This window comes from Mytilus californianus, unplaced genomic scaffold, assembly GCF_021869535.1.
Source record: "Mytilus californianus isolate M0D057914Y unplaced genomic scaffold, xbMytCali1.0.p SCAF_3, whole genome shotgun sequence".
NCBI lineage: Eukaryota > Metazoa > Mollusca > Bivalvia > Mytilida > Mytilidae > Mytilus > Mytilus californianus.
Genome location: NW_026262679.1, coordinates 106,151,964 through 106,174,381, shown reverse-complemented (window position 1 = coordinate 106,174,381; position 22,418 = coordinate 106,151,964). Strand labels below are relative to the sequence as shown.

Here is a 22,418-nt window from a genome sequence, read left to right as displayed (position 1 = left end):
GTCGGGAGAGAGTTTCTTGATGAGCCTTATCAGGTATGCTCAATCCTAAATATTTGAAAGCTATAGATGTATTTATGCGTAGAAATTTTATATTTGAAAGCTATAGATGTATTTATGCGTAGAAATTTTATATTTAAAAGCTATAATAGATGTATTTATGCGTAGACATTTTAGAAGCTATATATAGAAAAAAAGAATAGCCAAATTTATCTAAGGTGAACTTTGAATGAGGGAGTTGAAATTTTAGTTTCTTAATAACTTCTTAATTTATCAACGGAAAGTTTCTGCAAATTACATTATAAGTCATGTCAGCAGCGACGCATTAAATACTGAGCTGGTGATGCCCCTGGGGACTAACAGACCGCCAGCAACAATATCGACCCAGTGCTAGTAAATAAAAATAACTTTTGAAGAAGAAGAATGAAAAGGATGAATGAGTTATAAGTGTAAATAATAAAAGACAAGCAATGAGAAAAGTATGTTACAAAGACGACGTGGTAGTGGTATGATGTTCCTTAGACAATCAATTACTTCTACATTCAAGGCAGTGCGTTCCTAAGAGAATATATTAGACATGTAGAAGACAATTGTTTCATTAGAACATCCCAGCTTAATATCTCTTCCGACCCTTTGTATTTACTACCTAAATTACACCAAAAAACCTTCAAATATCGTTTTCTCTTGCCATGGTTTCTAATAAATGTTTTACAACTACTATTTCTGTCCTTTATTTAGTTTGCTGATTTCTATCAAATAACTTATTATCAAATGTCCTAATAAAGCTATTAAAAATATGAAATAGAATAGTTCGGGAGTGTAAAAACTCTTGGGTGATCTAATTATATTAGCTGCGTTTGAAGATCCTTTCAATTCGGTTAACAATTAGAACGGTTGACTATCTACACTTCACTTCCACACAATATCATCAAGCAGAAGTTTTCATATTAACTTAGTAATGAAATAGCCCTTTGTAAAATTATAGTGCCAACTTATTTGCTGTGAGTCATATATAGGCACCAATTGCACCCCTTACATAGCGCACTTGATCCTGTATTGGTATGAATCACAGTTTAAGGCTAAACTCAGTATTCATCTAAATTTCCAATGATAGAGTTTTTGTTTAGAAAAGTACAATATTTGCGGTTGTTTTACAATTATGACGTTATGGATAGGTTAGAGATTAAAATGAATTGTACGTATGAAATTAATGTTCATTAGATAATAAGAAAGTTGATACAAAGTTATAAAACAATAGTTATTCTTTGGATTTTGTAAATATTCCATATATGGTGTTGTGGTAGTGCTCCATTCGGCAATCGAATTAGTCAAGGTAAATTGCGGCGACACCCTCTTCAGAACTAATTACTATTTGCGTTGTTATTGTATTATTCTAGTCCTACATGACCGGCATATTTAGTCAGTTTTATATCGATTACGTGGTCTTGATCTTGATCTTCATGTGAAGTTGTAATTTTGTTTTTTTTACTTCTTGCTTCGGAAAGCGGGAGGGGGCGGTATCTATTGTTGATTTTTTCAATACTGTAGAAAGATTTTTTTTATGCTTTCATTTATTTTGTTTTCAATTAATTAAAACATGAATAAATATGTAAGGCTATAAATTTCTGAAAAATTCTTAGAAACTGGTCGATAGTCAGTCATAGTTTGACATTGCACACTATCATGCTTTTGTCAGATTGTTTATGATACCTTTAAAACAGCAGTTGCAAAAGTACTGATTAATACTCTAGTCTTGAAAACAAGGTTTATTTAATAGTTGAACTTGATTTTGAACTAGATTTCAGTAACCAGAGTGCTCTCAGATCTGCACTTTTTGTATTTCTATTAATTATTTTTGTGCTATAGAAAATGAAAGGATATGGAGTAAATGTTCATAGGACAAAATCGCACACAATACATAGAAAACATAGAAAATTATCAATGAACAGGGCATTTATTCCTGTATGCATCGATCTAATGAGTTTTTCAAAAGAGATTTACAGTTTGTTCTTATGTTGTGCTGTTACACTATGCATGGGATGGTTGAGCGCTCACAAGCATGTTTAACCCCGCTACATTCTTTATGTGCCCGAAGTAGTCATGGTTGCTAGCAATTAGGGTTTCGTCAATCAACAATAAACTGTATGAGATTGTGTCCTTAAAAACTTTCGCAATTGAGTGAGTGAGTGGTAGACAAGGAGCAAATGAAAGCAATTAATTCATCTGTTCCATTGAAAGGTGGTGTATAACAAGATGAAAGAACTAACCCAACCATAAGATAATGATCCTGGAAAATTCAGATAACAAGTTTGAACGAGACGACAAAATCCTAAGAAACCAAATCATAAAACAGACGGACAAGCGTTCTTTAATAAAAGCTATGAAAAATAGCTAGTGAAACTACATATAAAGTGATCTAGACCGGTAATGTTAGTCCAAGTCTGTTCTGAGTAAACACCTGTAAAAAATGCTGTAAATGTCTAACATCATTTCTGACTACTTACGCATTGGACAGAATATTCCTCAGTGGTGAGCCTTCTTGTACAGCAAACGCAAATGGTTTACGGCTGAATTCTTCTCCAACTTCCCATAAGTCACATTTTGTCAACGTTTGAAATTTATTCTCCGCAGCATCGCCTATCATGATTGTAAAAATATGAGTTATAATAAACGGCATATAATAAACGTTGTATTTCATTAGAAAAACATTTAAATCTGAGTGAAATCCGTGGATTTCCATATTTGAAGATAATACAGTCTACAGTCTGAGTGTGTAACAAAAATAAGACGTTGGAATCAGCTAAATGTTTTTTATAGATCGAAATGCAGGAATGAATGTATTATTAAAAAAGAAGAAAATGTTAGTGCCTATATATATCTACAAGTGTATGTTCTTTCTTTGCGATTTTATCGACATACTGATTATTTATACATAGTGTGTTTCATCGAATCTATGTATCCTATATATACAGACTGAAACTCCATCTATGTCCTTATCTGCAAGTTAACATTTTAATCGTAATGCTTATGCAAACTTCGAAAGCAAACATTGCAAGGAAAATAAACAATCGTTAGTTGAACGTACTGTTGTGGAATAGCTTAAAATACTGCTTAAAGTGGCCTTTCTTATTCATTTAACTGTCGCTGTCTGTCAAGTTCATTTTGTTTATTTCATTTTAAATCAGTTGCTTTAAGCAAAAAAGTTAATATAACGTGCATATTTTCTGATTAACATTTCTAAGTGTATTGATGTAAAATGTAACAAAAAGAACAAAGACTTCTCACCAATATACGCAAAATCTCCCGAAATGACTCTCGTAGTGGCCTCTTCTAGAGTGTTGGGAAATCCTGTATCTTGCATGGTTTCCCACAGCTTTGTGTACTTGTTACTAACTGGATAATCCCAAACAGCAAGTTTAGCCCTTTGCACAGCATCCAAGCTGTCATTCAAACTCATCTGCTTCCAAATTCTGAAACGATCATATGTGGTTGTGCAGACTAAACTAGTGCATTAATGGATGGCTTCTTAACGCACAGTGGAAAATAAAAACATGTATACATATTCAGGAGGATTTCATGTTAGTTTGGTTTATTTCAAAACACGGAAGCAATACAGCTTATATTTTTATCATTAATATATACATCCACTTTATTTGAACTTAATTGATTACATCCACTTTATTTGAACCTTGGTGGATAGTTGTCTCATTGGCAATCATACCTCATCTCCTTATTTTTATATGTATATCATAACAGAACATTTTTTTTTAAATACAATCGGAGGCAAGAATACAAAAAATAAATCATTCAAAGAATTGTCCTGAAAATTTTATATCTGTGGCGTATTTTATATATTTTCCTGAATTAGACAATTTCTGTACCTTCTTTGTTGACAATAACTGAACTAATTTAAAAACGGATGCATTTGTATAATAATTGTTAATATTACATTCACATGAGACCTGCTTATATTCTAGCCGTTTGGTCTCTGGTGGTAAGCAACAAATCAAAACCAACAAAAAACACAAAGAAATGAAAAATCATAACCATACACAAACATTTATTTAAAAGACATTACGATAAAGACAAAGAAGGATAACGTTAGACATAAGAAATAACTACAACTAAAGCTTGTACGACATTATTGCCAACAAGACGAGGTCACAGTTTTGATGTGAAAATAAAAATACCACTTTGTAGATTTCGTGCGTCCAAATTTGTTTTTTGATTTATTTCTATCAGGAATACTCAAACCAAAACATTAAAAAGCAAAGGATAAATAAATACAAAGAAAATTATTATACAAACGAAAAATTGGCAATATGATAAGTCATGCTTAATATTTAAAATTACACACTTTCAGATATGGATAAACATTGTAACAACAACTAGAATAAAAATATGAGCATAAAATTAGAAAATATATAATCTTTATAACTTATTTTAATTGTGGGTTTCATTTTTTATATAAGGAATAGGAAAGTCTGCTTACGTGTAGAATTTCTGTTCAATTTCTGCCATTCTTTTAAAGTAAACAAGGCCAGTACTTCCATTCATTGGCGCATATTGAATCTTGTACTGAGACGATAGATCATCTAAGGATTTTATTGGCTCATCCATTCTTGAAACCGTCAAGAAAGCAGCCAGATTTGCTGTGTATGTTGCAATAACAATGAAACCAAACAACCACCAAGTGGCAGCAATAAGTCTACCTGATAATGCTCTAGGTGCTTCACCACCGCCTGAAATTATAATTGAATGTTTGTTTGTATTTTAAAAATAAGTCGTGAAAATAATAAAATGACACTTATCCTGTCTATTAAAACTTTTATTATATAAAACTTTTTTTTCTATTTTGAATTAGAAAATTAAATGAAACCTTAAGTTAAGCCATATGAACTAAAAAGTGTTACCTTGTGGTGTTAGTGACATCATACAAAACCAAATTCCTTCTTTGAAAGAGAAAACCCTAGGCTCTGGTCCTTGTCCATCCCAAAGCGTTTTATCATTCTGGTAACTATAGGGGCTAAATTTATCAAAGGCCCACAGTAGTCCACTAAATAAGAAAAACGCAGCGATGATACACAGCCACACATAATTGTCTAAAACTTCAATAAATTTTGTAATTTTGTAATCAAACTTAGGTTTCTTCATGAGTATAGTCAATCCTACGAGGTCATAATATGGAACAGTAAAGTCGACAACGTTTTCTCTCTCGGCCATCACTGAAATTGGTCCAACTGCAATATCAGCCTTCTGGAGAAAAAAAAAGATCAGAGGTGAGGTAGAGAACATTTCACACTGAGATTTTTCCATAGTCTTTCAATCTTTCTACAATTCGCAGTATCACAACTATTTGTGTATACTTGGAGGTTTTAACGCCGTATTTCGAATGTCTAGATACTGCAAAGTCCTAAATATTGCTCAAAACTGCAATTTTGATAGATTATTATGGAAAGCCTCAGCTGTCATATATTAGAGATTTACAAAACGTTATAATGAAGCTTAAAATGTAAAGTTAAGACAGCGTAATGTTGAATTGAGTCATCAAAATGCTAACTCAAAATTACAATATGCTAAGTTGAATCTGCGCAATGTTGACTTGCAATGACAAGTGCTTTAGTCGTGATAGTATAATGATAAGTCACGATGTTGTGATGATATGCCAAACACACGTAACGTTGAGTTTAATATACATGATGTGAAGTTGACGTTGCATGGTGGTAGCTTGCAGATGGATACTGCTCAGTCATCCACTTCGATAGCTATGATAACAAATAAAATGAATAGCTAAAATGTATGGTGCTGACTTGTTATTAATAAATGTTGAGCTGAGATAGTACGATGTTATATTATTGTGATATTACGATAGGTCTAACATGCAATCTGTTGATTTAAAACACCATGATGCACAGTTGAAAGTACATGATGTTAAGGTAAGATAACACGATGCTACACCACTATATTGAAACGAAAGGCTTACCATACACTTTGTTGACTTAAAACAACACGATGCAACGTGTTAAGCTAAGATGCTCACTTGAAACTACACGACGTACAGTTGAAATTTTGTAATGTTAAGCTACGATAGCACGTTGTTATATCATTATAATGTCACAATAGGCTTATTATACAATTTACTCATTTAAAACTCACAACGTACAGTTGAAACTAGGTGATGTTAAGCTAAGATAGCACGTTGTTATATCATTAGAATGTCACGATAGGCTTACCATACAATATGCTCATTTAAAACTACACGACGTACAGTTGAAAGTACGTGATGTTGAGCTATGATAGCACTATCTTATATCATAATAATATCACGATAGGCTTGCCATACAATATGCTCATTTAAAACTACACGATGTACAGTTAAAAGTACGTGTTGTTCAGCTAAGATAGCATGATGTTTTATCATTATGACGTCACGAGAGGCTTATCTTACAATGTGTTGACTTGAAACTACACGATGTAAATTTGAAGTAGTTCGGTCTTGACTTGAAACAGTATAAAAACATAACGTAAAGTCAAAATAAAACAATGATAGGATGACATATATTTGTGCAGAATTGAAGATTTTTGGTGTTGACTTCTATTATAGTACAAAGTTTAGATCGTTTGATGTTAAATTGAAAGACAATAATGATGCGTCAACATAACAGAGTTATGTGAATTGAAACTGCAATTCTATGGAAAAGAGCGAGGGACAGGTTTTTTTTTTCATTTGCAAATTAATAAATATTAATGAAATTTAACGCAAGAAGCAAAATGATATACAAAGAACGTTTTCCACATATTCATAAAGCAAAAGAATTACTCATCGCTATACAGTACACTTGAATACAATTTTGCATATTCTACATGTTTTGTTAGGATTTTATGCAAATTTTTGGATAAAAAAAAACAAAATCTGTCAGAATTTTTTTGATGAACCATATTTAAGAATATATCTATCTATGTTGTTTCTTTAAGGAATTACTGTAACATTTTTTCTGTCTATGAAGAAATAACATCAAAAATGTGGTGCACACTGAATAACCCGCGTAGCGGGTTATTTAAAAGTGTGCACCACATTTTTTAGGTTATTTCGAATAGACAGAAAAAATATTACAGTCATTCCTTATAATTTAATTCTAAAGAGGCGTAAATCATGATAAAAACGTTGATGACGTCACGGTCACATGACAAAATTATGTCTATGAGCTGATAGACAAAACACTTTCAGCCAATCAGAAGACGTGTTACATCCAAAATTAAATTATTAATATATACAACATAATATTGTGGCAATCATATTTCCGTGTATCTGTTCAGGAACCTCGTCGGTAATTGTCATAACTTAATGTTTTTCGTTATTTTTAAGAATTCAATTTTAATGACAATTCTTTGATGAATTCTGTTTAATGTGTTACCCTCACTATGTCTTTTGATTTTTTTTTTGTCGTTGGATTGCTGTCCCAGTTATGCATAACCCACATTCCCGTTTATTCATGCAGCGTTTACATAATAAGCTTTGTTACTGTTCATTTTTGTAAAGATTAAACAACTTTTTATAATAATCCTCATGTGATTAGTTTTTTTTCTCTCGTATAAATTCCTTTTACACGATAAAAAAAATATATCACTGACAGGAAATACAAAGTCTTATGCCTTAATCTGTGTTATCTCCTCTAACAAAATTCAAATGCTCTGGGAAATGATCTACTAAAATTAAAGCTTATTACACCACATCCGTGTCAGAGTTATCGGATAATTTTAATTTTATACCGCCCCTTTTCTCCGAAATAAAGGAAAATAATATGGACTTAATCTAAAAAATGAAACCCAACAGTTCTGATAAATGATACGCTAAAGAGTAGAACTGTAAAATAATGTGACCTCTCCCCCTTCAAAAAAAAAAAAAAACCAAACAAAATAATGAAATTATTGATTGAATAATAATCTATAAAATTCGAATGTATCCATATGGATGAATTGATAGGTGGAAGAATCCTATTACATGGGGCCAACCCAAACATAAAGTATGGTATATTCTGTTGTATACTTTTCGCTCATACATGAAGTCTATGAAACCTAATGAAATTTGACCTAGAGCCTCCAGCCTAAATCGTCAACTTTCTAAAAAAAAAATACATCATTTACAGCAGTGCCAACCAGCACCAAGTAAGATAGTGCCCAGGTTTATCCATATATCCACTCGGAGAATATTTTATTTTTTTAAATTGGTAAAGTCATTCATGGACAATGACCCCTATAACTTATAATAAGAAGCCAATTAATGATTTCCGTCACTTATTTTCTTGTTCATAGTGATTTTTATTGGTTCTTTGCAGTTTCTCTCTATCTATATGTGTTTTCAAAGAAAAAGAAAAAAATCAAAAATCTGTGAAAATTGTTTAAGTGCATGAATTATTTTGGTATTGCTTTGATTAATTTGTAGATATGTTTTTTTTTATGTCAACAGTTTCTCTCTCTCTTATAGTTTTCATGAGTGTGGTCTAAACTAAAATCGGTATATTTTTTTTTAATTATTTGCCAAAATGTAGTTTATTCTTTTTTGAAAAACATAATAAAAAGTTTGGGCCATAGAACATTTTGCAAGCTACAGGTTATGCAGTATTGTCAGATTTTGTATAAACTATACATGTATGGAAAACTCAATTTTAGAAAATAAAAATAAAAATTGGGATCACGAGACTTGTTTTCTGTCTACAAAACAAAATAGATAAAGTCCCTACACATTCCATCATTAGAGACGAAATATGCCAAAGGGATTTCAAACTCATAAGTCGAAAACAGACTGACAATGCTATGGCAAAAAATTAAAAAAAATATAAAACGACAAAAAATAATGTTATCCGAGTTATCTCCCCTTAAATGGAAAAGTTGGAAAAAAATATGCAAAAAACGTTCTGTATTCAAAAACAAATAGTCGTTTTAATCAGATAAATCACATAATTTTCTTCATCAAGATGAAAAGTACTACATATGAATAACATTCCTCTCTCAAAATTTGTATATTTTTTAGATCTATACTGATTGTGTTGTGCTATATGAGAATCTAAGATGGCGGAAGACACCCGATCTACCCTAAGGGCAATATCCCTAATGAGGAAGAAATTTACAATTTCGGTCACGTCGAGTTACTTGTAGATCAACTTTTGTTGAAAAGGGTTTCTAATTTCATTTATCTAACTATTATACTGTTCAGGGGACGGGAGAATCGAAAAAAAAAAACTGAATAAAAATACAAAAAAATGGATAAAAGAAGGCGAAAGATACAAAAGGGATAGTAAAACTCTTAACCAAACTGACAATGTCATGACAAAAACTCATCAGCCGAAATAAAAGAGAGAAAAAAGATCAAAAGCCAAACAAGAGTATATTAGGCGCAACATAGAAAACCAAAGACTGAGCAAAACGAAACCCTCAAAAAAGGGGTGATCTCAGGTGCTCCAGAAGGGTAAGCAGATCCTGTTTGATATATGGCATCCGTCATTTGAATTTGTGTTTAGTGTTCAGTGGCAAATATTACATGCATATTAGGACGAGAATATGTAAGAGTGATATGAATATGAATAAATCTTGGTTCTGTACAAGACATATTTTGCTTGCTTAGCCGAATTTTTAACAAACTAGTTGACAAACCGTCTCTGACAATCTGGAAATCCAAATAGCATCGGTTTTGATTAAGTCAAGATTTTTTGGTTTTATTTCGGGGAAAAGCGGTGCGTTTTACGTACAGTGGCAAATATTACATGCATATCAGGACGAGAACATGTAAGAGTGATATGAATATGAATAAACCCTGCTTTGTTACAAGACATACTTTAATTGCCTAGCCGAATTTTCAACGAACAAGTCGACACACCGTCAAAATTCAAATTTTCCGAATACTTCTAACGGGGGGGGGGGGGGGGGGGAAGGGGGTCACATTGTCAAATAGCTCTAACCCTCTCAGTCCTAAGCTTTAGCGTATTATTTGTCATATCAGTTGATCTTTGTTTTTTAAGATTAAGACTTCAGATTCTTATGTTTTATTTCGGGGAAAAGGGGAGTGGTAAATACAAATTCTCTGATAACTCTTACATAGATGTGATTTTATATGAGTAAAAATTAATTTGACCCTCACAGTCATAAGTCTTATAAAGCCACAATATTATGTTGTATATATTAACACACAACATAGATAAATATTTTCTTAAATATTGTTCATAAAAAACAGTCTGGTTTTTAATCATAAAAAAAATCCAAACAAAACATGTAAAATATACGGCAAAACTGTATTCAAGTGTAATATATAGCGATGAGTAATTCTTTTGCTTCATGAATTTATGGAAAACTTTCTTTGTATATCATTTTGCCTCTTGAGTTAAATTTCATTAATATTCATCAACTTGCAAATGAAGAAGAAAAAATCCTGGGGATTTGTCCCTCATTCTTTTCCATAGAATTGCAGTTTCAATTCACATAATTCTGTAATGTTTTACGCATCATAATCGTCTTTCAATTTAACATAAAACGATCTCATATTTGTACTATATTCGAAGTCAACACCAAAAATCTTCAATTCTGCACAAGTATATGTCATCCTATCATTGTTTTATTTTGACTTTACGTTCTGTTTTTATAACTTAACATTTTACTGTTTCAAGTGAAGACCAAACTACTTCAAATTTACATCGTGTGATTTCAAGTCAACACATTGTATGACAAGCATTCTGAGAGTATTGCATGGCAATACATAGTCCCCTACCAGGTAAAAATTCATTTTACTGGAACACGCTAACTTGTTCTATAACTTGTCATGGTGTAAAGAAAAGTAAATATCATGTCAATATCTTCAAGCATGAATAAAAACAGTGTGGAAAACTGATTATATGAGTGAAAAAAACATAAGATATGATTAATAGTTCTCTAAAATTAGATATGATGTAATACAGTGTATATCTATTTTCAAATTATAATCAAATATAATTAATAGTTCCAAATATTTTTTCTTTCATTTGTCACAAACTAATATAGATATGTAACTTATCTATAAAATGTCAACAACTTTTATCTACACAATGTAATGTATTGAAATATATACATTAATAAAAAAAGATTATTATCTAATTAAAGGATTTCTCTTCATATTTTAAAAAAAAAATATATATAGCATTTAGAAAAATTAGTTTATACTAAATAACAAACAAACTTGCCAAAAAATTCTTCAAATGATTTATCAAAGAATGTCTTTTGAAAAATTAGTTATCTCCCTTTGTACAGAAATAATGGTTTAACATAGTACTCTAACATTAGATATGGTCCAGAGATATGGTTCATAACTCTGGACTAAATCATCAGACCAGAACAAAATTCGAACTTGATCTATAACTTGTCATGATAAAACTATATACCAAATATCAAATCAATATCTTCAAGAACGAAGAAAAAAAGTGTGGAAAGCTGATTTGCCGGACTGACGGATGGACAGACGGACGGAGTGAAAACCTAAAGTCCCCTTTGACTTCGTCGGTAGGGGACTAATAAGCCTCTCGTGACGTCATAATGGTATATCATCGTGCTATCTTAGCTGAACAACACGTACTTTCAACTGTACGTCGTGTAGTTTTGAATGAGCATATTGTATGGCAAGCCTATCGTGATATTATTATGATATAACATCGTGCTATCATAGCTCAACATCTCATACTTTCAACTGTACGTTGTGTAGTTTTAAATGATCATATTGTATGGTAAGCCTATCGTGACATTCAAATGATATAACAACATGCTATCTTAGCTTAACATCACCTAGTTTCAACTGTAAGTCATGTAGTTTTAAATGAGCATATCGTGTGGTAAGCCTATCGTGACATTCTAATGCTATAACAACGTGCTATCTTAGCTTGATATCACGTACTTTCAGCTGTACGTGGTGTAGTTTTAAATGAGCAAATTGTATAAAAAGCCTATCGTGACATTATAATGATATTACATCATGCGATCTGAGCTTATCATTATAAAATTTCAACTGTACGTCGTGTAGTTTCAAGTGAGCATATTGTATGGTAAGCCTATCGTGACATTATACTGATAAACCATCGTGATATCTTAGCTTAACATCATGTACTTTCAACGTTGCATAGTGTTGTTTTAAGTCAACACATTGTATGGTTGGCCTTTCGTTTCAATATAGTGGTGTAGCATCGTGTTATCTTAACTTAACATAATGTACTTTCAACTGTGCATCATGGTGTATTAAATCAACAGATTGCATGATAGACCTATCGTAATATCACAATGATATAACATCGTACTATCTCAGCTCAACATTTATTAATAACAAGTCAGCACCTTACATTTGAGCTATTCATTTTATTTGTTATCACAGCAATCGAAGTGGATGGCTGAGCATTATCCATCTGCAAGCTAACACCATGCAACATCAACTTCACATCATGTACTTTAAACTCAACGTAACGTGTGTTTGGCATATCATCACAACATCGCAACTTATCATTATATTATCACAACTAAAGCACTTGTCATTGCAAGTCAACATTGCGCAGATTCAACTTAGCATATTGTAATTTAGAGTTGGCATTTTGATGACTTAATTCAACATCACGCTTTCTTAAGTTTACATTTTAAGCTTCAGCATAATGTTTTGTAAATCTCTAATATATGACAGCTGAGGCTTTCCATAAATTTTAATGAAATTTAACCCAAGAGGCAAAATGATATACCGGTACAAAGAAAATTTCCATAAATTCATAAAGCAAAAGAATTACCCATCGCTATATATTACACTGGAATACAGTTTTGCCGTATATTTTACATGTTTTGTTTGGATTTTTTTTTATGATTAAAAACCAGACTTTTTTTTATGAACAATATTTAAGAAAATATTTACCTATGTTGTGTGTTAATATATACAACATAATATTGTGGCTTTATAAGACTTATGACTGTGAGGGTCAAATTTTACTCATATAAAATCACATCTATGTAAGAGTTATCAGAGAATTTGTATTTACCACTCCCCTTTTCCCCGAAATAAAACATAAAAATCTGGAGTCGAAATCTTAAAAAGAAAAGATCAACTGATATGACAAATAATACGCTAAAACGTAGGACTGAGAGGGTCAGAGCTATATGAGAATGTGAAACACCCCCCCCCCCCCTGGCCTTGTTAGAGGTATCTGAAAATTGAATTTTCTTTTCCACGAAATAAAACAAAAGAATCTGGATTTAATCAAAAGTGATGCGGTTACGATTTCCATAGAATGTCAGAGACAATTTGTCGACTAGTTCGTTGAAAATTCGTCTAGGCAAGTAAAGTATGTCTTGTAACAAAGCAGGGTTTATTCATATTCATATCACACTTACATGTTCACGTCTTAATAAGCATGTAATATTTGCCACTGTACGCAAAACGCACGCAAGTTGTATTCTACTATGATTGAACCATGGTTGAATCTGGATTTAATCAAAACCGATGCTATTTGGATTTCCATAGATTGTCAGAGACGGTTTGTCAACTAGTTTGTTAAAAATTCGGCTAAGCAAGCAAAATATGTCTTGTACAGAGCCAAAATTTATTCATATTCATATCACACTAACATATTCTCGTCCTTATATGCATGTAATATTTGCCACTGTACACTAAACACAAATATATTATCATCAATTTTTTTTTATGAAAAGGAGCCTATTTTAAGCACGTTTATCGATTTGACACCCTGTAATTCATGTTTTTTGGGAGTTCTTCGAAAATTATAATATATTCCTTCTTTATTTGCAAAATCGCCAAGTGACAGGTGCCACATATGAAACAGGATCTGCTTACCCTTCTGGAGCACATGAGATCACCCCTTTTTTGAGGGTTTCGTGTTGCTCAGTCTTTGGTTTTTTATGTTGCGCTTAATATACTCTTGTTTGGCTTTTGATCTTTTTTCTCTCGTTTATTTCGGCTGATGAGTTTTTATCATGATATTGTCAGTTTGGTTAAGAGTTTTACTAGCCTTTTTGTATCTTTCGCCTTCTTTTATCCATTTTTGTGTATTTTTATTTAGTTTTTTTTTCGATTCTCCCCTCCCCCTGAACAGTATAATAGATAGATAAATGAAATTAGAAACCCTTTTCAACAAAAGGTGATCTACAAGTAACTCGACGTGACCGAAATTGTAAATTTCGTCTTCATTAGAGATATTGCCCTTAGGGTAGATCGGGTGTCTTCCGCCATCTTAGATTCTCATATAGCACAACACAATCGGTCTAGATCTAAAAAAATATACAAATTTTGAGAGACAAATGTTATTCATATGTAGTACTTTTCATCTTGATGAAGAGAATTATGTGATTTATCTGATTAAATTTGTTTTTGAATACAGAACGTTTTTTGCATATTTATTTTCAACTTTTCCATATAAGGGGAGATAACTCGGATAACATTATTTTTTGTCGTTTTTTATTTTTTTTATTTTTTGCCATAGCATTGTCAGTCTGTTTTCGACTTATGAGTTTGAAATCCCTTTGGCATATTTCGTCTCTAATGATGGAATGTGTAGGGACTTTATCTGTTTTGTTTTGTAGACAGAAAACGAGTCTCGTGTTCCCAATTTTTATTTCTATTTTCTAACATTGAGTTTTCCATGTATAGTTTATACAAAATCTGACAATACTGCATAACCTGTAGCTTGTGAAATGCTCTGTGACCCAAACTTTTTATTATGTTTTTCAAAAAAGAATAAACTACATTTTGGCAAATAATTTTAAAAAATCTACCGATTTTAATTTAGACCACACTCATGAAAACTATAAGAGAGAGAGAAACTGTTGACATAAAAAAAAACATATCTACAAATTAATCAAAGCAATACCAAAATAATTCATGCACTTAAACAATTTTCACAGATTTTTGATTTTTTTCTTTTTCTTTGAAAACACATATAGATAGAGAGAAGCTGCAAAGAACCAAGAAAATCACTATGGACAAGAAAATAAGTGACGGAAATCATTAATTGGCTTCTTATTATAAGTTATAGGGGTCATTGTCCATTAATGACTTTACCAATTAAAAAAAATTAAATATTCTCCGAGTGGATATATACATAAACTGGGCACTATCTTACTTGGTTCTGGAAAAATTGTTGACACTGCTGTAAATGATGTATTTTTTTTTTAGAAAGTTGACGATTTAGACTGGAGGCTTTAGGTCAAATTTCATTAGGTTTCATAGAGTTCATGTATGAGCGAAAAGTATACAACAGAATCTACCATACTTTATGTTTGGGTTGGCCCCATGCAGTAGGATTCTTCCACCTATCAATTCATCCATATGGATACATTCGAATTTTATAGATTATTATTCAATCAATAATTTTTTGTTTGTTTTTTTTTTTTGGTGGGGAGAGAGGTCACATTCTTTTACAGTTCTATTCTTTAGCGTATCATTTATCAGAACTGTTGGGTTTCATTTTTTAGATTAAGTCCATATTATTTTCCTTTATTCCGGAGAAAAGGGGGCGGTATAAAATTAAAATTATCCGATAACTCTGACACGGATGTGGTGTAATAAGCTTTAATTTTAGTAGATCATTTCCCAGAGCATTTGAATTTTGTTAGAGGAGATAACACAGATTAAGGCATAAGACTTTGTATTTCCTGTCAGTGATATATTTTTTTTTATCGTGTAAAAGGAATTTATACGAGAGAAAAAAAACTAATCACATGAGGATTATTATAGAAATCGTTTAATCTTTTACAAAAATTAAGAGTTACAAAGCTTATTATGTAAACGCTGTATGAATAAACGGGAATGTGGGTTATGCATAACTGGGACAGCAATCCAACGACAAAAAAAAAATCAAAAGACATAGTGAGGGTAACACATTAAACAGAATTCATCAAAGAATTGTCATTAAAATTGAATTCTTATAAATAACGAAAAACATTAAGTTATGACAATTACCGACGAGGTTCCTGACTTGGAACAGATACACGGAAATATGATTGCCACAATATTATGTTGTATATATTAAGAAACAACATAGATAGATATATTCTTAAATATGGTTCATCAAAAAAATTCTGACAGATTTCGTTTTTTTATCCAAACATTTGCATAAAATCCTAACAAAACATGTAGAATATGCAAAACTGTATTCAAGTGTACTGTATAGCGATGAGTAATTCTTTTGCTTTATGAATTTATGGAAAACGTTCTTTGTATATCATTTTGCCTCTTGAGTTAAATTTCATAAATATTTATTAACTTGCAAATGAAAAACAAATTCCTGGGGATTTGTCCCTCGCTCTTTTCCATAGAATTGCAGTTTCAATTCACATAATTCTGTTAAGTTGACGCATCGTTATTGTCTTTCAATTTAACATAAAACGATCTAAACTTTGTACTATATTAGAAGTCAACACCAAAAATCTTCAATTCTGCACAAATATATACTTTCAATTGTACATCATGGTGTTTTAAATCAACAGATTACATGATAGACCTATCGTAATATCACAATGATATAACATCATACTATCTCAGCTCAACATTTATTAATAACAAGTCAGCACCATACATTTTAGCTATTCATTTTATTTGTTATCATAGCTATCGAAGTGGATGACTGAGCAGTATCCATCTGCAAGCTAACATCATGCAACGTCAACTTCACATCATGTACTTAAAACCTAACGTTACGTGTGTTTGGCATATCATCACAACATCGTGACTAATACAGTCACGACTGAAGCACTTGTCATTGCAAGTCAACATTGCGCAGATTCAACTTAGCATATTGTAATTTAGAGTTAGCATTTTGATGACTCAATTCAACAACACGCTGTCTTAACTTTACATTTTAAGCTTCGGCATAACATTTTGTAAATCTCTTATATATGACAGCTGAGGCTTTCCTTAGATTTTGACAGATTCTGAAAATTTGTAATAAATATTGAGTCAAATTGCACCCAATGGCAATATAATGTTTGATTGTTGGTTGCTTGACGTTCAGTGTTTTATGCATGTTCAGGACGACTATAACAATATAAATAGTTGTTGTTCTTATAGTTTAACCCTGCTATACCAGACAAAACGTACAATGCATGCTGTCTGCATGTCTATACGAATATAACTTTTAATCAGTCGGCATTAAAATATAAGAATAGGTAAAGATAAAGTTTTTGTTTTAAAGATTTGATCAAATTACTAAACAATCGATTGTATCATACACCAGTTTGGACCCATGACACTTTTAAAAAAAAATCTAATGTATTCAGCATTTTCACAAGGTTTATCCAACTAAGAGACTTATTGTTCTAGCTGGATTAGGTTACAAATTTGGTGGTACTGGCTTAAACAATAAAATCACTTTGATTTGTTTTCTTAATCATGAATTCGATGCACATCAACGTTAATCCAGTATTTTCAACAACAACAGCAAATGTTTTATTATACTTAGACAAAACAGTGAACCAGAAGTTACTTGTCAATTTTCAAGTTAGAGTTCAACTTTTGTTTATCACCATTTTCATTCTCTTTCTTGCTTTCTTACGTTTCAATTTCAACACTGTCGCTAAAATTCGAAAATTTGTCTCAAAATGTTGTTCTATGTACAATTTTGTTTATCTTATCTTTTAATAATAAAAAAAAATACATACCCTATCCATTAGATGTTTAATAACACCATCCCACGAACCATCATCTGACATAGCGCCAACCAAGCCATCTGGTGACTCTTCAATCTCGTATTCAAAATCTGCTGTTTCAGCAATAGCGTCTAGTAGATCTAAGCAATATCCATCGTAGTCGGCTCTTGTGACATTTTTCTTGGAATTATCAGTCAACTTTATCACAAAAGGCTCATACTAAGAATTTAAAACAAAATTCATTAATAATGAGAAACCTTATGAACACTAAAATTTCAAATTGTACATGTATAGAAATAACTCCTTTTCATGCGGTTATACTGAACGTCGGCAAAATAGCTGCGATGTGCACGTAGTAAAAACTAGGAAGGTGATCCTGTGATATCCCCATCCAAAGCAACTGAGATATTACGATTGTATTTCTTTAAGAAACTGAGAATTTTATAAGATAATTTGATACTTTTGCCATAGTTCAAAGCAGTGTATACATTTTTTTCTGTATGCACATTGAAGAAATAACTTGGGATAGTCTGGTGAAAATGGATGTGGCCACAAAATTCGGTTGCAGTTTTTATTTTGACATAGGAAATATTATACAACAAAAAGACTTTCAAACATCAAAACAGGAGATAAAGTAGCACTACTTTATATTTAGTTTATTATTATAATACTATTATGGCCTTTATCAAAATTATTGATTATTCCAGACTTTTGGAAAATAACCTTCATTCGATTTAAAAAAAAAACATATTAACTTATGATGAAGGCTGTCATTGTATATTATTGTTTCCCCTTTTAGAGATTACATAGTCTTTGATGTTTAAAATCATTTGATCTAAGACTAAAAAATAACTTTATTTCTTCTTATTATTTAAATTACCTTCGGAACAATGACTACCCTATATTTCTTCTTTCCAACTTCTTTTGTTAGTTTCCCTTTGACAGATATACGGTCTACTTCGTTCCACGTTCCTAACTGTAAATAAAAGAAAAATAAGGAAACATGGTAGGACAAAAAAGAGAATATCTAAACAAATACAAGCCACAGTGCGACTTTCAACAACAGATTAAGATCAATACCATAAGAAATGCTATACAAGAACTTATGTAGACCAAATTGATAAAGATGAATAAAACGACAACCAAATATAAATAGAAAACTCACAATGTGAAAATTTAAAACTCAATAATGATGATTATGGCTGAACTATCACAAGCTAAATCTATTATTTCATTGCGTCAAATACAAATACTGAAAATAAAAATATTCATGAACATAATTTTGACATTTCAACCAGAAATAACAGTCATTTATTCTGATAGAGGTATCGTTAACCAACCATTACAACATATTGATGAATTATAACAAGCATGTGAAAATATCACACAAGATGAAAATTGTATAAAATCACTTTTACATAAATTACTAGATAAACCCAAAAGTTTAGCTGAACTCGTTAAACATTAATAGATATACAACGCATCGAGGACAAAAAGGATTTTAACAATAAAATAAATCGGGTAAATGACAGGATAGCGGCTTTTTTAAAACAAATTTGTACCAATGACGAACACCAGACGGAAACGTGAAACCAGTGTCAAGCATGAAAAAACTGAACAAGACAAAAAATTGTCCGAAAACTGGAAAATCCCCCTTTTTTAATGAATAAAACCCCATAACTCGGAAACGTCAAATCTCAAATTTATAAAAATCGAAAGGGAGCTTACGTCAATAGATATAAACAATTCACCAAAGTTTCATGCAAAATGGTTAAAGCGTTTTTGAGTTAGTGTACGACATGTTGACGACGGACGGACAGACGGACGGACGGACAACGGTATACCATAATACGTCCCGTAAACGGGCGTGTAAAAACCTTGTCCTCAACATATTAAATTATGATTTTACATTACGTTGAAGAGAAAAAAAATTGCATTTGAGCAGGCTGAAGGTGCCAGAAAAGTTAATCAGCCTGTTTAAATTGATTTCTTGTATGGGATTGGAACAAAATGTAATGTTTTGTAGCTAAGCAATATCCTTTTCAGACCGTTCATGAAAAATGACCATTATATTTTTGGGGTTTCACTTTCCGCGATCAACATGCGGAATCGTTACCAAAACACTACAGCCAATGTTTGAGGCCTCCAAAATTAAATTGTGTTCAATCTGTCAAACATGTGTTCTGTCTGTTTTTCAGTACGATTAGTTGCTTTAGTTTGCCAAGTTTGAATTCCTTGTTCATTGGAACAAAGACAACATTCATTAATCTTCATCGCCATGTGATTGACAGCAAATTATATGTCATTTGTTTATGAGTTAATGTGGTTCAACACAGTTAAATACCATATCACATATTAGTGGGTTCATATATGAAGGCCTTAAACATATATCAGTTGTAATATTATAAGTCCAGTAAAGAACTATAATTGCAACAGCAAGTGTCTGAGACAGAAACACGCCAAAACAAACCGCTAATAATATCAAACGAAGGATGGCGGACATATTGAATCTATGACAGATTCAAAATGTCTCTTATAATAAGTTGAGACAATAAAATGCAGGGTGATTGTAGACTTTTTAAAGTCATATTTTCGGACACCACCTTGCTAGAGAATTTGTTTAAGTTTAGGGTGGGATACCATTGCATGAGAAAAAACGGCATGCTTTGGCATATCGTATCAGCTGACATACATAATCACACTGTGGAACTACTCAAGAATGGTAATTTGACTATATGAAAACTGAAATCATCAAGTTTGAAAATATTGATTTAAATGACAAATGCCAATCTTACCGTATTTTTATTTAAGTTATCAAGTATGACACGATTGATCGTTAACTGGACATCCTGTCTCAGCATGCCTTTCCTGTATGATATGTTTCCATAAACACCAGTCCGTTTTGCCTAAAACAATTTGTAAAATATTTTATATATACTGAGTGCCAATAGAAACGCAAAATATCATGTTCTACGCACCTTTTGGTCCTTTTTTGAAAACCAATACAAGCTTTTTTTTCAATACTTTCCTCAAACATTTGGCGACATGTTACTTTAACAGTTTGTTCTTGCATTGACAATTTTCTAGTTCAGATTTTGCGATGTGTCCAATAGGAGTCAAAATCAAAACTCACTAATGTTTATTCAACTGTGAACACACTTGACCCAATGCAAATGAAATTTTTACATGTAATCTGCACTACTTTCTGGTTACCTTTGTCATATGGATTCATCTTGGTGAAAATTTGCCATACAAAGTGTAAATTTTATTTTTAATGTTAAGAATTAGGAATTTGTTAAAATCTGAAAATTACTGTTATCGATCTGTAGGCATATCCAAAGAAGCCGACAAAAATCTAGGAACGATTAACTAACTTTCTAAGAAGATAAGAGTTTGAATTTTTATTAAATGAAATATTATACATGAAAAAATGAAGGGGCTGTGTTTCTATTGGTACTTGTATATTAAAAAATCAGACTTCTTAGTGGTAGCACAGTTGGTCAGATAACAGTACAAGGAAGGAGGTGGGGTAATGCCACTGTTTTTGCCCATTCCATTCGAAAATCGCATGATAGTATTATCCTAGAACATCCACTAAATTGATGGATTGAATGATTGATGATTGATCAATTTACGAAGCATCAGCGGAAAAGACTATATCGCTCAAGAAGCTCACAAACCATAACATTTTCCCTTACTTATTTACTTTAAGCTTTCAAACTTCTTTCATTTAACAGAAAATTACCAAATTGCCTAATGTCCTATGAATCGTCTCATTAAACAATAACCTCATCTAAAGCTATTTTGTCAGAAAGTGTCTTATACAAAGATGTTTGATATTTTGTAGCTGATAAGACTTTTGATCACTTTTGGTCATATATAATGCAACATAAATGTGTTGGATCTAGAGATTTTAACATCTGGTAGTATAAATCTGACAAAAGAGCAAAATGAAGAAATATTTAGAAATGATTTTAATTATATAAAAAAGACCAAAAGGTTCCTTGTTTAATAATGTGTATAAGCTGAATGTAGTGATTCACACACACACACACACACACACACTCACACACACACATGCATATATATTTTTTTTTATTCCTATCTTTCCCCTTTTCTATACTGTTTCTTAATATGTCATTTAAATTACAGATGTTTGATTATATATTGTGTAATTATAAATTTGATATTTGCATGCTATGAAATTCTATTGTCTAATATTGTATTTAAGGAGAAGACGATCTAAGTTAGTCTAACTTGTGTTTAATCCTTTTTGTGAGTTTTTTTTTGCATATAAAATGTGTTTAAACTAAACATAAATGTGCATTTCTTTTCATATAACTCAGTTATGAGATTTTAAAGACGTGACAATGACATCGCAAGAGTCTCTCAAGAGCCTAAATCGCTCTCCTGTATAATTTTTGCTTAAATCTTTCATCAATGATTATTTTTGCTTTTCAAAATATATTAATGAGTGGCTAAAAAATGCCATTTAAATGTTCTTTGTATCTGTCATATTTTCTTCAAAAGCAAAAAAATGCATTTTACCCCTATGTTCCATTTTAGCCATAGTGGCTATGTTTCTTGACTACAAGGAAATAAAATACAAAATTTATACTAGATTCATGTACTCTGAAACTCACTCAGTCCAAGTTTGGCTGAAATTGATTCAGCAGTTTCAAAGGAGAATATTTTTTAAAGTAAGCAAACTAGATGAACAAATTGTGAAAAAATTGTCTTTAAAGGGCAATAACTCCTTAAGGGGTCAATTG

General features: G+C 31.6%; 1 protein-coding gene across 1 annotated transcript in view; it reads right to left on the bottom strand.

Moving 5' to 3' along the window:
- The window catches only part of LOC127735676 (ionotropic receptor 25a-like), a 44,651-nt gene that overhangs the window by 2,814 nt on the left and 19,419 nt on the right, over positions 1–22,418 (bottom strand). Inside the window, exons 8-14 of the mRNA XM_052245932.1 lie at positions 20,442–20,552; positions 18,527–18,622; positions 17,659–17,865; positions 4,911–5,253; positions 4,490–4,739; positions 3,283–3,467; positions 2,502–2,634 (exon numbers count right to left, since the gene is read on the bottom strand). Coding sequence (XP_052101892.1) covers positions 2,502–2,634; positions 3,283–3,467; positions 4,490–4,739; positions 4,911–5,253; positions 17,659–17,865; positions 18,527–18,622; positions 20,442–20,552 — 1,325 coding nt within the window. The remainder of the gene's footprint in view (positions 1–2,501; positions 2,635–3,282; positions 3,468–4,489; positions 4,740–4,910; positions 5,254–17,658; positions 17,866–18,526; positions 18,623–20,441; positions 20,553–22,418) is intronic.